Source organism: Pygocentrus nattereri, chromosome 22 (genome assembly GCF_015220715.1).
Source record: "Pygocentrus nattereri isolate fPygNat1 chromosome 22, fPygNat1.pri, whole genome shotgun sequence".
In the NCBI taxonomy this organism is placed as follows: Eukaryota; Metazoa; Chordata; class Actinopteri; order Characiformes; family Serrasalmidae; genus Pygocentrus; species Pygocentrus nattereri.
Genome location: NC_051232.1, coordinates 34,042,939 through 34,059,757, shown reverse-complemented (window position 1 = coordinate 34,059,757; position 16,819 = coordinate 34,042,939). Strand labels below are relative to the sequence as shown.

The window sequence follows — 16,819 nt, the reverse complement described above, 5'->3', positions numbered from 1 at the left end:
ACTTTAATTAACAGGGAAACTGAAATGTGTCATTTTAATGCACAGTTTCAGTTTATTTGCTGAAGTATTAGACAAGATACATTAAGATGCAAACAACCCTGTGCAAGCTTAAATGGGTCTTTGTGTTGTGAAGTGGTTCTCCACACACTAACACACCACTGACGTGGTGGTGGTGGTGGTGGTGGTGTTAGTGTGTGTTGCGCTGGTGCGAGTGGATCAGACACAGCAGTGCTGCTGGAGTTTTAAACACCTCAGCATCCTGTGGGCAGCATCCTGTGGGCAGCGTCCTGTGGGCAGCGTCCTGTGGCCACTGATGAAGGACTAGAGGATGACCAAGACAAACTGTGCAGCAGCAGATGAGCTGTCGTCTCTGACTTTACATCTACAAGGTGGACCGACAAGGTAAGAGTGTCTAATAGAGTGGACAGTGAGTGGACACAGTGTTTAAAAACTCCAGCAGCACTGCTGTGTCTGATCCACTCGCACCAGCACAACATACACTAACACACCACCACCACGTCAGTGTTACTGCAGTGCTGAGAACGACCCACCACCCAAACAGTACCTGCTCTGTGAGGGTCCATGGGGGTCCTGACCACTGAAGAACAGGGTAACAGAGTATCAGAGAAACAGATGGACTACAGTCTGTAACTGTAGAACTACAGAGTGCAGCTATACGGTCAGTGGAGCTGATAAAGTGGTCAGTGAGTGTAGAAACGAGGAGGCAGACGTCAGTGTGTCCGTCAGTGATCTGGATGTGGATTTCTGCGCAGGTTCTTTGTGGCCGAGTCACGCTATATGGGTAAAATTGAACTGAATGTGGCCCAGTGTGGATTATAAAGAGATTCCGGCTGACAAAGAGCCAAGAATAAAATGGCTGTGGCCTTTTCGTGATGCCATGTGTTCCCTCTAAAATAGATTTTCTCTCGAGCGTGGCTGGACTCAGCATCTCTGGTCTGTGTCTGGCACTGTCGGTGGCCTTGGATACGCAGCATATAGAGTAAGGCCGCCTGCACGGTGAATACAGATAACCAGTTCCGGTGAAGTCAAGGTGTGACACCCCCATTTGAAGCATTAACCACTGCCTCTGCTACTTGTTTGTCAGTGCGTTTGCAATTAGGAGCGTGTTCAGTCACGGCAATATGCTGACAGCATGTCGGACTGTCTGGAACAATAATGAGCCATATGCTTCAGTGACGCTGGTCATTTCTGTCTCTGGACTTGAGTGAACTCTGTACTTCTTCAATGCAGTTTAAACACCTGTGGTCAGATTATTTTGTAGCACATGTCCTGCGGATAACGCACTTAAATGTGTCTTTTTTACGTGTTTGCTGAATTAAGAATGATGGAAATTCATATATATAAACATGACTTTTGTCCAGGCCACATATTTTTCTTTCTAATACGTTCAGCAAAGAAAAATGACTATTTTACTAAAATTTCCAGAAGTGTCTTCTCAGTAGAGGATGTGTTACAGCGTTGAATTTGCCCTGGGTTGCATATGACTGCACTTATTCCCTGCCAGCACTGAGTGAGTTTACATGCACCGTATAATCAGATCATAATCAGATTTCTGCGGTTATCTGATTATTCAAATGGCCATGTACACAGCACAGTCTGATGTAGAAGTCTGATTCAGAAATCTGATGAAGAGCCTGGGTTTCAGCTCCGTTATCAGATTTCTCCGGGCTGTGGACGCTCACTCTGATTTCTTTCTCAGTCTGAGCATGTGCGAAAACAGGCCGCAGTATCAGAAATAGGCCCTGAAACCAAATACATGCTTGACCAAATGAAGGATTTGAATATTCTTCATTTTCTAGATGACGTAGTTTCATATTTTCAGGTAAAGTGACTCCGTGTTTAAAAGAAAAGATGCCACGGTGTGAAGTTTGAGTTTGGCAAAATCTGATTTTCTTTTCTGCAGTTATCAGATTATTAAGTGCTTGTAAACACGCTGTGGAAACTTTCAATCCCTACCACGTTTGCCTTTGTAAAGATTAGATATTTTATGTAATGCGGTTTAAATTGGATAAAAAAAAGAGTTTTTGTTGGTGCGAGACGAAACATCCTCAATATTTGAAATTTTGTCATTTCATAACAACAAAACAAGCAGAAGAAAGATTCGAACATGTCAACGTGAAATGACTATGTAGCCTAAATAAAATGAATTATGTATTTAATTATGTAATTACATATTTACATGTAGGTAAGGATGTAGTGGAGATGTACAATAAAATGACAGTTTTAGATTAAAGAAAGTCAAAGATCAATCACTCTTATTCATTTTCCAAGCAGTCATAACGTACAGTCAGCAATAAACAGAAACTTATCTTTAACACAAATTTACCCAGCAGCCTCAGCAGCTAAATCTACTATAACATGCAAAGCTCAGTCTTAGAAGCTGGTTGATGACTTTCTGAAGTTGTCAAACCCATTCAGTGGTGCTGAGGTCTGGACTCTGGGGCGGTCAGACCATCGTCCAGCTTCTTTGTTTGATGTGTCCATCTCCTTTTCTCAGTGAGGTTCTTCTTGATCAGCTACGTCCTTTCAGACCCACAGCACTGAGTGGTCTTCTCACAGTGGAAGGATGGACAGAAACACCTGTGGATGTTTTCAGATCTGAAGCAGCTTGATCTTCTCCTCTCTCTCAGAGATCAAAGCTTTCAGTGCTGTTTATCTGATGGGGGCAGTTTTGGGGTCGACCAGCTCTTCCAGGTGGTTGTTAGGAGTCACATTTTCTCTGTAGCTTTTAATCACTTTTCAGCTTCAGTTTGAAGCTGTGTGACTTGCCAAGGATTGGTTAAATTCAACATTAAGATCGGATGAAAAAGCAAGAATTTTGTCTTTTTAAATGCATCACTCTCTTTCTCCTCATCTGAGTGTGAGTTCAGTTGAATGAATGCTTATTGTTATTCTCAATTTTATTTTATCTAGCGGTTGGTGTCCGTTGGCCTGGATGCTAAAAATACAGTATGTGTTTGGGACTGGAAGAGAGGCAAGGTCATCGCAACTGCAACGGGCCATTCTGACAGAGTGAGGACTTAGTCATGCCCTGTTTTTGTCTGTGGTGTTAAATCAGGTTTTGGAACAAGGCCTTTTTTGTCTTTAATAAATGTGTATTTATCCCTGTTCTAGATATTTGACATCACGTGGGATCCATTTCAACAGAACCGTCTTGTCAGCTGTGGGGTCAAGCATATAAAGGTGAGATAACAAAAGTCAAAGTCCTGCATCTCATTCCGCAGGATGACTGGAATTCTTGGAAGCGGCTCAAGAGATTGATTGGTTTGGTTGCATCTGCTTGTAACTGTCATTGCACCCTGGAGCCCAACACTAAAATGTGTGAGTACAATGCTACGCTGTTTAAAGCAGCACTATGTGAGTTTTGGGGACTTGGAGACCAATGAATCTGACTTTAGAGAAAGAGAATTCAATGAGAACTCAGTCTAACTTGGTGAGAGATGCGTCTTCCATGGGTGGGAGTGAGTTTTCTGCTACTGCCATCGTATTTTCATCAGTATAATGTTGATTTTGAGATAACTTGGACTTGTACATCAACTCGTCCTGATGCCTCTGACTTTTAAATGATTATTTCAGGCCTTACAGGGCGACTCACAGCAGCACATGCTCACCACATTTTAGTGTGCTCTTTTCTTCCATACTCAGAAAAGCTACATCATTCAGTTTTTTTTACCAAATTTTCTCCCCAGTTTAGATGTATCCTGTTCCACCCACTAGTAGGATCCCCCCAATCACACAAATCCACTTTTCAAACTGCAGCTAACGCAGCGTCATTGGACAGCTGAATGCACTTGGAGCAGAACGATAACCACTTGTTCTGTTACTGTAATGTCCCAGCCTCATGGTAGGCCATGTCCAGCCACTAGGGGCAGGCAAGGCACCACTAAGGGGCAATTAGGGCTAAGTGGTAACATCTGTGGACACCCTATTTAAGGGGTGGTCACACGTTGCTGTCTGCTCAGTCTTGAGTCCACAATACCGCATGCATGTCTCTGACAAAGCCAGTAATTTCAGTATCAATTCCTCTCTTGAGCCTCGAGTTTCTCGACTGGTTTCTTGAGTATCTTTCAGCACAAGAAAAACCCAGAATGGGATCTGGTATCTGAACAAGGGAAGTACCAGTTCGATCCCCATTTGGGGTAAGCCAGCTGTCACACTACAGATATGTCCACTAACAGATGTCTGCGCTGGCTAGCATAGTGCTGGATGTGGATGTGGGTGATGGGGAGACAGAGGGCCATCCTACCCACCCAGACAGAGCGAGGCCAACTGTGCTCTCTTGGTCTCCTGGCCTCCTGGCCATGGATGGCTGAAGCATTAGCTGGAATTATATAGTGCTGCTTTAAACCAAACATAATTGTTTTGTTAATTTGTGACATTTTTGGAACAGGTTACTATGCTTTTCCACCATCTGAGTATTCCTTGCAGTTCTGGGCGATGTGCGGCAATGCCCTGACGCCAAAGAGAGGCATCTTTGGCAAGACAGGAGACCTTCAGACCATCCTGTGTGTAGCAGCAGCTAAAGATGATGTCACCTACTCAGGCGCTCTGAATGGGGATATCTATGTTTGGAAGGGCCTGAACCTCATACGCACAGTACAAGGAGCACATGGGGTGAGTACAGTATGACCCCAGTAGAGTAAAACATGGTCCTTTTTCTCTCACGCTGCCATTTTTGAAGGATGATGTGTCTTTAATAATGTAAAACCAGGTGGGTTGGACATACATGCAAAATAACTTTAATATTCTAGTCTTTATTAGATGACTTCTTATTCTCAAAATACCTGAAATAATTAGTAAAATGAAATGAATAATATTTAAACATACTTTGCATTGGTTATTATTGCATGTAAACTAGCAAAGGTCAAGCGTAAATCAAGTAACTTGCAATTGAGTGTACTTACAGTACTGTGTAAAAGATTTGACTTTCTCCCCTCTCTCAAAGATCAAAGCTTTAAGTGCTGTTTGTCTGATGGGGGCAGTTTTGGGGTCTTCCAGATGGTTGTTAGGAGTTTTCTCTGTAGCTTTTCATATATAATTTTTTAAAAATGTAACCTGTTTTTTTTTCAATCAATTTTCTTACATATCATCTCCTTTAACCATTTTTCCTAATAAATCTGTAGGCAGCTGAGGTGAGTTTGGGTAGCTGTTTGAAGTGTTTGAAGGGGAACAGAATGTCATTAAGATCTTTGGGAGCAGCTTTTGTTAAGATAAGATAAGATGAGATCATTCTTTATTAGTCCCACAGCGGGGAAATTCACAGTATTACAGCAGCAGAGTCACAGACGTTGCAGCTGAAACTTGTTCTTTGTAGGATTAGACCAATAGAATAATTAAAGTGTCAGTAGAATAAACAAAAATAAAGAGCAGATGAATCGCTACACTTGGTTGTTAAGGCTTCTGTGTAATTTTATGTTGAAAAACAAACAACAGAACATTTTTGAAATAAATAAATAAATAAACACAGTGCTCTTAGACTTTTGGACCCTGCTGTATATGTTTCCTGCTTTTTTCTGAAGGTGGTGAATAACTACGTAACAGGTGTTTTGACAGGAAATGAAATAAATGAACGGGTAGTCTACGACTTGAGGTCTATCAGAATCAGCATCAGAATCCTTTATTGATCCCAGAGGGAAATTACAGCCCACTCTTACAAGATTTCACCCGTCCTCACAGGAAATCGGAAGTATTTGTCCCAATCCCGCCCGCAATCGAAATGTTTTGTCCTGCTCCCACCCGCACAGTTCCATCAAGGCAAAGTGACATCCAGTATTCGACACATCTGTTAACAAACTCATTCATTTCTGCTGAAATAGCACAGCAGTCTTGATCATCAGGCTCACTGTGAGTAACTCCACCAAACAGTGTTGGTGTTTTACTGAAGGTACATATATACAACCCCAAATCCAGTGAAGGTGGGACGTTGTGTAAAACATGAATAAAAACAGAATACGATGATCTGCAAATCCTTTTCAACCCATATTCAATTGAATACACTTCAAAGATGAGATATTTAATGTTCAAACGGATAAACTTTATTGTTTTTTGCAAATATTCACTCATTTTGAATTTGATGCCTTTGATGTCAAGTTTATCCTTTTGAACATTAAATATCTCGTCTTTGTAGTGTATTCAACTGAATATAAGTTGAAGTGATTTGTAAATCATCGTATTCTGTTTTTATTCACTATCACTAAATCGTTTTATTCACGATCACTAAATCATATATATATATATATATATACACAACCCCAATTCCAGTGAAGTTGGGACGTTGTGTATATATATATATATATATATATATATATATATATATATGATTTAGTGATCGTTCTACTTTATTTAGGCTATTAATTATTAATTTACGAGATTTCTCTTTCTGAGTGCTGGTCCCGCTCCCGCCTGCAGTGGGCTGGTTTCCTGTCCGCTCTTGTCCACGTCACTGAAAATGTGTCCAGCAGCACGGGATCCTGTGCAGATCTCTGCTCTGACTTTTACACAGTGCTGTAGTAATTACACTCGTGATTAGAGCCACTTGATGTATTAATGTATTAGTTATTTATTATATAATGATATCCTATACAGTGTATTATTACTCAGTATGCACAGACCCGTCTAGTGTGGATGATGAAGTCCAGAGATAAATTTATGCTGGTATAAAGGTGTGAAGTACTGTAGAGCCACAGGCCTGATGTGCAGCTCGTTAAACACGGACTCTCTCGACTAGCAGGAAGCAGCTTGGCTGCGGCTTTGAACTTCCAAAAGTGCGGTGTCAGATCCTCAGACGTGTGATATGCACAGCGTCTGCTCCCACAGGGGAGATCATAATTGGAAGGAAAAGGTTTCATTTTCCGTTTTTATGTTTATAACAGCTGGATAAAAAACCCGGACGTGACCCATTTTGTGATATTGACTGATATCTAATGTTCCTCCTGTTCTCGATAATCCTGGAGAATTTGTTCAACTCTCTGGCGCAGAAGAACTAATCCTACTTAAATTACCTGGGGCTGTCAGCCAGGGGGTCTTGAAAAACAAAAGCTTAATATATACATTAAATAAAAGGATAATTCCTCTGAATGTTTAAAGTTACTGCATTGAGATGGACACATTGTGATTCAGGGCAGTTTGGTGTGAAATGATTCAGATGACAGTGGTGGTGATGCCAGGCGTCGCCATGACTACAACACAAATGTTAACCATCCAGAACCACCACAAGTCTTCTGAGCGTATATGGAATGTTGATGATGGAAAATAGTGGAAAATCTGAAAAAAATGGGACTGCCTGTATCCCTCCGCCAAGAATGGCTTCAGATAAATGGATTAACAAGATGTTTTAGGTCAAAACTCTCACAAACTAGCGTCTCAGTCGTCACTCAGAACCAGTTCATGTAGGAACTTTCTGTGAGGAGCTTTTAGAGGGGGACGTCTGGTTCCCATCACCACCACTGTGAGCAGCTCTGACTCGGTCAGTTTATCTAGAACCGCTCTGAACCGCTCGGTTTACATCTTAACCGTTTTATTATGTGGAAATTCACGGAAAATTGGTGGGATTTCCCTTTGAGCACAAAGTAGAGAGTGGTTATTAGCAGTTCTTCCATCACTACAAACCACTACTGCTACTAATAAACAATTATTATTAGTATTATAATAAATTGTAGTAGCCATATTATTAATACGTGCTACTTTTTAATAAATATTTTAGAGTTTAAATTAAGTCAAGTAAACTTACACTGAACAGTAGAATTATATGGGACTCTTATTGTGAAAGCACTTGAAGCACATTCTCACATTTCTGTGAGAGCCGGTCAGATCTAATTATCTTTCCGTGAAGACTCATGTTCGTAAGTTTGTTCTTCATCATGTATATAGCACCAAGAAAGGTTATGCTATTGTTTCAGGCTTAACACTGTCACAGTAGAAGAACCCTTTTTGGTGCTATATGGAACCATAGACAGTACATTCTCCATCAATCTGAGGAACCCTTTCATCATGCAGTATCAGTTGGAAATGGTTCTTTGAGCGTTCGGGGCTCTATGTAGAACCACTGTCTTTACTGAAGAAACCTTAAAGAACCATCTTTTTAAGAGCGTTTGTGTTTGTGTGGGTTGGTGGTGTTCGATATAGGCAGGGATCTTCAGCATGTACGCCTGCGAGGAGGGTTTCGCCACCGGTGGACGAGACGGCTGCGTCCGGCTCTGGGACACGGACTTCAAACCCATCACTAAAATCGACCTGCGGGAGGCTGAGCAGGGCTACAAAGGTAGAGACACAAATACGGCTTACCTTCTGTTTACTGGCATTCGTTCCTGTTTGCTGCAGAATTCGGATCACAGGGACCAAAGCCTGAAGCTGTAAAGCTAGAAAAGCACCAACACAGCGTCAAATGAATTCCGACGCCCCACTGAGAACATATTTTACTGTGTTTTTTCATCCTAGAAAAATAGATATTAGACCTTTTGTCTTTATTATTATATTATTAAAAATGTATTTGTTATGTCTATAGCTTTGCGATACCATAGCAACCGCCTAGCAACATCTTCACAACCACTTGGGATGCTATAGGTTGGTTGGTGTAGTGGGTAACACCTCTGCCTTCTACACTGTAGACTGGGGTTCAATTCCCACCTGGGTAACCACCCTACACTATACCAATAAGAGTCCTTGGGCAAGACTCCTAACACCACCTTGGCCTTCCTGTGTAAAATGATCAAACTGTAAGTCGCTCTGGAGAAGAGCGTCAGCCAAATGCTGGAAATGTAAATGTAAAATGTAAATAGCAACCACCTAGCAACACCTTAACAACACTGTAGTAACCACTTTGGGTACTATAGCAATCATATAGCAACACCTTAACAACCACTTGCCATACCACAGCAACCACCTAGCAAAACGTTAGCAACCATTTGGGATACCGCAGCACCTTAGCAACCACATAGAATACCATAGCAACCACCTAGCAACACCGTAGCAACCACTTGGGATACCATAGTGACCACTCAGGATACCATAGCAACCTTTAGCAACACTGTAGCAACCACTTTGGATACCATAGCAACCACATGGCAACACTTTAGCTATAGCTTTGTGATACCACAGCAACCACCTAGCAATACCTTAGCAACCACTTGAGATACTATAGCAACCACCTAGCAACACTTTAGCAATCATTTGGGATACCATAGCAACCACTTAGAAACATCTTAGCAGCCATTTCCGATATTGTTGCAATCATGTAGCAACACCTTAGCAACAACTTGGGATACCATAGCAACTGCTTAGCAACATCTTTGGAGCCACTTGGGATAGAATAGCAACCACCTAGCAACACCCTAGCAACCACCTAACATGCCATAGTAACAGCATGGCGACCATCTGGACGTTGCTTCAGCTGCTCATTCACTTCACTTTTTTTGTTCTAATTCTTAGTATTAAAAACTCGCTTTTCTGAAATCCCTGATTAAATAAATGAACAGATGTGTTTGGGTGATGTTTGAATAACAGCTCACACCTGTAATTCAGCAGGTATGCAGGCATCAGGCGTCTGATCAGAGAAACACAGCCATAGTTATCACTCTAGCACCATGCTGGATCTGACTCCTCGGGGCAGATGGTGATGGAGGGTGACGGGGTTGATAACCGGCACATGTGGGTGTGAGTGTGTTATACACACAGCACTGAGCTGGCTAACAGCCCCCTCACGGCAAAGTGTCGGCAGGTGTGTCTCACTGATGGAAGGTTTCGCAGCAGGTCTGTTAGCTGTATAATTAGGTCTAATTGCTTTGCCCTCCACTAATGAAGCTGCCTGTCATTAGCAGATGTCTGCTGAGTGTCTACAGTGGTGGGAAAAGGATGTACAGTGGGGATCTTAGGAATACACACATTTTGAGAGTGTACATTAGAATTCCTGGTTCCTTTTTATTAATACATGCAATTACAGATGAGAAGGTAATAAACCAAGTATAAATTTATACATTAAAATATACCCATTGATCAGAGACCTCCACCGCATGATACAGCTCCACCCACTCGACTCTGCTCACTCTACCAGCTACTTCGTTTTCCACTGTTGATATAGCGCCCCCTCAGTGTAGCTGGTCGACATAGCGATGCCTTGATGTAAAAGAGACAACTGTTGTGTTTAGAAGAGGCAAAAAGACTGCTGGGAAAAAACAGGAGATTTGGATAAAAATGATGTGAGTTTGACGACGAGACGATTCTGGTTGCTCAAAGGCAACGTAAGAGGCTGCGCTAACCTGGTAACTAATGTTATCAGGATATGTGCTGATCCTTCAACACAGTTTAACAGTAAATGGTCTTAAACGCTGGAGTTAATGTAGAACTGCTGATTCACCCTTTAACCCTGAAGATCAGCGCAGACGGCTGGTCACCATAGCAACGCAGACAACAGTCTTGCCCAGCTGGTAGCTACGAAACGGCAAAGAGAGAGATTTAAGACGAACATCGATAATCTGGAGACGAATGGATTTATTAGTGTTTATAATCAGTCCAACTGGTTTCCTGATATGTTTAATCTGCAAGGAGAAACTGACCAACACTAAAATGTCACGAAGATGAGGTCAGTTTCCCTCTCGCCAGGTTCTTGTTTGAATTCTCACGCTCCACCTTAAACAGTCTAGCATTTACATTCTGGCTCCTTAGGCACCATTTAAGGTGGAACGGGAAAGTAAAGCTGGTGAATGAGAAGCAAAGTTTACAGAAACTGATCTACTTTTGAGGAAAAGTTTCCTGCTGGAGATGTGAGAAAAGCAGGTATAACTGAGCTAAAGCTCAAAGCAGACCCAGCAAACACAACAATGTCACAACGTTGGCTACTTTTTCACAGCATTGCTACAAATTTGTCAAAAGATGGTGCTGTTTATGTTTCTGAACAAGGTTGTCGCATCTCGTTATTATGTAACGTTGCCATGCAGTGTTGTGACTACCTATTTGCAATTTACACAACAGTCCACATCACCTTTTGGTATCGTCTCACCTCACTTGGAAACACCGCGGAGGTGATACCAAAAATAGTACCAGTTGCCAGATTTGCCTCATGGAAACCAGAAAAATAAGTCAAGTTCAGCCGAGCTGGTACCATGCGGTGGAAAACACGGCTAAACACGAGTTCGGTCCCTGCTGCTACAGCCGTCCATGGCCAGGAGTCCAAGACAGCACAGCTGTCCTTGCTCTCTGGGTGGGTAGGACGACCCCCGTCGCCCCTCACCACTCAGGCATCTGTTAGCTGGCGTAACAGAATTAGCAGTTAGTGCTCTCCTCCAAGTGTGTTGAGCTGCCGGGTGGTGTTGTGCTAGCAGCAGTTTGAAAAGATGTGGTGTCTGACTTCATGTCACTCGGAGGAAGCATGTCCAGGCCTTTGCCCTCGTAGTGCTGGTAGCTTGTAGTTGGCGAGGCCTAGTTAGTGAGGGAACATGGCTATATTAGGGAGATAATTGTGGAATCAAAAATGGTCTTATGTGATACCTAATCTTTCGTTTTCAATGGTCCAGTGAAAATGCTTACAAGGCTATTAAAAGGAGCCTTCCAGGCACAGGTTGGTAAGATTGCATTGGGACAGCTGGTTCCTACGGTCATCCGTTATCCATAAGCAATGTTATTGTTAGTAAAACATCTATTGTTACATAAAAGGTGGTTGGTTAGTGTAGTGGGTAACACCTCTGCCTTTTACGCTATAGGGTTCAATCCCCACCTGGGTAAACACCCTACACTACACCAATAAGAGTCCTTGGGCAAGACTCCTAACACCACCTCAGCCTACCTGTGTAAAATGATCCAACTGTGAGTCGCTCTGGATAAGAGCGTCTGCCAAATGCCGTAAATGTACAGCAATATTCAATCAAATCAGCTCCTGATATCTGCTTGAACAACCCTGTATGACAATAAAAGCTCATGAAAGTTCACATTCAGAATCGTCATTAAATAAAAGGTCATGGACACAAGTCCGCATGCTCTCATTAAATAGCACTGACTCCTGATCTCTTTCTTCTTTTCTTTTACTACCGTTATCGTGTTTGTGTGCTGCTTCTGAGGTGATGCTTGTCTGTGGTGCCATCAGGTGTTGATTAAAGCTCATCACCATTGATCATCCTCTGAAGGTCTCAGGCTGATGAAAGCCGATAGCTGACCTTTCAGTAGACAGACGATTAATTAAAGATTGGCTGGCATTTCCTTAGCCTCTTTGAACACAGCATGGGTGTCTGCCTGTGAGCTGCACTCCTCTGATTCTCGACCTTCTTCCTGACCCTTCCTGGGTCATGCTCAGCAGATATCTCCATTAGTAACATTATCACATGTAGGAACTGTTGGGAGTTCTCTCAAATGGCTGTTTGAGGTCCAGTGGTGTGAGCTAATTAAGACCTTTTCAGTTTCAAATTGCAAGTTGATGGGAAAGTCCTGGCTTCACAGCTTTAGCTTTAAGAGTCTGCCAAATTACCCAGACCCCCTTGTGGCTAAAGGATACAGCACTGTGTAAAAGTCAGAAACTACCCTTCATTATATATTTAACAGATAGACAGTTGGACAGAAGCAACAACAACTAAATGTATTACCCAAGTGTCAGTGAGTCGCTCCTTCCCTTCATTCCAGCTTCCACTCTCTTCAGAAGACCCACTTTCAGCTCCTCAAAGAACCTGCAGACACACCTCCAAAGCTCAGTGTTAGAAACTGGTTGATGATTTTCTGAAGTGATCAAACCCATTCATTGGTGTTGAGGTCTGGAATCTGGGGTGGTCAGTCCATCGTTCAGCTTCTTTGTTTGATGTGTCCGTCTCCTTTTCTCAGTGAGGTTCTTCTTGATCAGCTACACGTCCTTTCAGACCCACAGCGCTGAGAGGTCTTCTCACAGTGGAAGGATGGACAGAAACACCTGTGGATGTTTTCAGATCTGAAGCAGCTTGATCTTCTCCTCTCTCTCAGAGATCAAAGCCTTCAGTGCTGTTTATCTGATGGGGGCATTTTTGGGATCGACCAGCTCGTCCAAGTGGTTGTTAGGAGTCACATTTTCTCAGAAATATCTCCTGAAAAATGATAAACTTGCCCATTTTGTCTGGAAATTAAATATATGAAGGGCGGTCAGTGACTTGTGCACAGCACTGTGACCGCTCACAGTGTCACGGTTGGCCCCTCCCAGTCCTGTCCATGTGTTCTTGTTTTGGTTTTGTAACTCCGCCCCTGATTGTTTTCACCTGTCGCTCGTTGCCCCTGTGTATTTAAGCCCTGTGTTTGCACTTTGTTTTCACTGGTCGTTGTGTTCTCGTCTTGTTGGTGTTGTTTACCGTAACCAGCTGTTTATCATGTCTTACCCTCAATCTGTTCGTGTTGACTCTTTGACCCTGGACCGTTATGACCCTGATTCTGGAATTTGCCCTCAATAAAAGTCGCTTACCTCCGCACATGCGTCCACTACCTCGCTCCTCGTTACACACAGATGAAGAGATTAATGTTGATTACGTTGTAACAGTGGCGCAAGAGAACAGTTGGTTCTCATAGTCGGTGTGTTGGACGTAGAGAAATGTTCTGAAATGAAGATCTGAGAGACTGTTGATGATCCAGAAATAGCAAGCTTGTCAGATGCTCCTGGTCAGCAGTGATGAGTACCTACAGACATCAGTCAGAGGAGGAACAAATCACAAGCTAGTGACAGGGTTTTGGATGCCCAAGGCTCATCGATGCATGAGAGCATTGAAGGTTATCCCGTCTGGTCTAAAATGACAATGCACGGTGCATCACACCCTAATGTGTATGGAGCTGCGTAGCCACAGACACTTGCCCACTGACACTGAGCCCTGCCCACTGTCAAAAGCACCTACAATGGGCACACAAGTCAGAACTGGAGCTTGAAGTAATGGAGCAAGGTCAGCTCATCTGACCGGGTACATGTTAACCTGGGGAATTGATGACTAGGATGCACTGTGGGAAGAAGACAAGCTGGTGGAAGGAGTGTGATGTTCTGGACATTCACGTTCTGGTCTGGACATTCACGTGACGTGTGCCACCTCATGGCAATGGTATTCCCTGACGTAAGTGGCCCCTTTCAGCAGGATAGAGGTCATCTCTTGGTAGGTCGGAGCTCTTTTAGGCAGGTGGTCAAGTCTTTTGGCTCATCAGTGTGTGTCGTCAAGTTCACGTTAGACTTCAGTAACTTCTAAAGCTTTTTAAGATCCTCGAGATCCTGCCGCTTCCACGCCTTGCTCTTTATTTTTGTAGCAGAGAGAAAGATCAATCACAGTAGCAATTACACCCTCCTTCACATCCACACTGGACCTGCCAGGTGTTTTTCCATCACTCACTTTCTGTTTGGAAGGAGAAATTCTGCCGTTGCACTGCAGTAGGCTTGAAAAAGACTGGTGCCCACACTGGTTTTGTTGGACAACAGGAAAGGCACGTTCTGCCTTTCAGGTTAATTAAGGCTCGAATATGCTACAGTAATGTTTGTTGAGTCTGGCTGAGTGGATAATATGCAGGGGGGCTGTTTTGTGTGTGCAGAAGTGCATATGTGTGTGTTTGTGTGTGCTTTTTGCCATTATCTGGTTGCCAGGTGCTCTCCCGGGGAGATATTTGCATAGAGTGGGCTGTGTGCATGGTAAACAGGTGCCATTGTTTACATACGTGTAGTTTCTAGCTTGGCTATTCAGGTGCAGGTGTGTTCGTCTCTAAGATTACAGGTCATTCTGTCCAGAGTGAAGAATGTGTTCTGTTTCCCTGCTAACTGCCCAAGGACAACGGCCACTCCAGCAAGGGGACATCAGGTTTTTTTTGTTTTTTTTAATCATTAAATTAAAAGGTCTTATGAGCATGAGCTCATATGTTCATGCTAGGTACTATTAACTAAAAGCTCATTGTTATCAGCATTGCCATTGCTTAAAAGGCTGCCATGGCTATTAATAAATAAAAGCTCATGCACTGAAGTTAACGTTCTTATGTAAAATATGCATTTTTAAATACATATTAGTGGCTAAATTTTCTCCTTTATTTATTTTAGTGTTTGGAATACATTTTGGAATAAAATAACAATAAAATAATTGATGTAAAATTGAATGCTGATGTATTTCTTTTCTGCACGGCCGGTTATTTGGATAATGGTAACCGAAGCCTGTATGAATACTTATTCAATAAAAGCTAATAGACACACGTTAGTGTATAACTTGTTTATTCATTTTTAGCAACATTAGTATTTCTACAAATGCTAGTATGGCTCCTTACTAAATAAAATTGGTTTGAGTTAGCCTGGTTATTTCAGTAATGGTAAATTAAGTCTCTTCTTTCATTCATTTTGGCATTTTTATATTAAATAATGAGCAAAAAGGACAAATTGACAACTTATATACACCCAGTGAATTGCTAGCATTGGACTGGATAATGATAACTGAGGGTTAACACTTTCATTCTTCTTTACCAACATGCTAACATGGCTATTATTAATTGAAAGCTCATGAGTGCATGTTAGCATGATCTTATTTGAATAATTGGAGCTTGGACTCCCATCCAGAGGGGGACAGTCGTGGGCTGGCGGTTAGGGAATGTCGCTGGTTCGGTCCCCAGAGCCGACAGTCCATGACTGAGGTGTCCTTGAGCAAGACACCTAACCCCCAACTGCTCCCCGGGCACTGTGGTTAGGGCTGCCCACCACTCTGGGCAAGTGTGCTCACTGCCCCCTAGTGTGTATGTTCACTAGTGTGTATGTGGTGTTTCACTGCACTGATGGGTTAAATGCGGAGGTGAAATTTCCCAATTGTGGGACTAATAAGAGCCTCTTAATCAGATCTTAGACTTACCCAGAGAAATTATAAAGGAGGAGGCAGGTCACTGGTTGGAAACTCCTAATGCTGAACATCTGTTTACAGAGAAAGTCCCGTCCTTCAGTAAAAGAGTGAGTTGGCTTGCTGGTAAAGCGGTAAAATGCTTTAAAACGGCCGTTTAAAATGTTCTCTGTGCATTCAAAGAGAAAGGAGTCTGGACTTTATTGGCTAGAAATAACTGCCTGGCGGCGATGCCAAGATGGCATGGCTACAGAGCGAACAGACTTTCTTATAAGGACTTGATACAAATGCTAATGTGTTTATTAAACTAAAGTTAGCGTGGTCTAATTAGAGTAACATTAACTGAAGTCTTACCTTTTCATTCACTTTAGCAACATTAGCAGTACTGCAGTTCTAACTTTATCAGAAAAAAGCTCATGAACTCAGAGTAGCGTGGTCTCATTAGGGTAACGTTAATTTTTCATTCATTTTTAGCATCACTACTGTTATTACCATGGCTCATATTACGGAAAGCTCATGGACTCATGTTAGGCTCATTGGGATAACGGTAACCGTTGCCCTCCTCTTTCATTGAATTGTTAGCACCATTAGCATCAATGCAGGCGCTAACTAGTAGGCGGGTGCTGCTCTTTGGGCTCTGGCTGGTCAGCTCTGTGTGCTTGTGTAAGATGAACCCAAGACGATGGCAGGACAAGCGAGTGCCCAAAGGCGATTAGAAGGCCACTGCAAGGCGTCCTCACTTTTTCCTGTGTCAGTGACCTGCTCGTATGAGCGAGAGCCGACTGTTTCCTGTTGCTGCTCCACGTTCCTCTCCAAATGAACGCTATATGCTTCTCCGGCAAATTGAACCGGGCAGATGGGCTTTCAGTCACACAGATTTGAGGAACTGGCATGTTGAGCTTAATCAAGGGGCAGAGTTATGTGTTACCCCTCGTATTGAAAATAATACTGATCATAAACTTAATTGTTGCGAGTTTTGTGAAGGGAAATGCCGGTCTGTGTGCAAATCTCCAGGGTTTGTT

At 42.7% G+C, this 16,819-nt stretch overlaps 1 protein-coding gene across 14 annotated transcripts in view; it reads left to right on the top strand.

The window, feature by feature from the left end:
- Window positions 1–16,819, top strand: part of LOC108443826 (EMAP like 5) — a 118,820-nt gene that overhangs the window by 27,751 nt on the left and 74,250 nt on the right. For all 14 annotated transcript variants that reach the window (XR_005129348.1, XR_005129347.1, XM_017724687.2 and 11 more), the window contains 4 exons: window positions 2,935–3,033; window positions 3,136–3,204; window positions 4,450–4,635; window positions 8,146–8,281. Coding sequence is in view for 12 of the 14 variants with exons in the window: in XM_017724687.2 (XP_017580176.1) it covers window positions 2,935–3,033; window positions 3,136–3,204; window positions 4,450–4,635; window positions 8,146–8,281 (490 nt within the window). In the remaining 2 variants the exon portion in view is untranslated. The remainder of the gene's footprint in view (window positions 1–2,934; window positions 3,034–3,135; window positions 3,205–4,449; window positions 4,636–8,145; window positions 8,282–16,819) is intronic.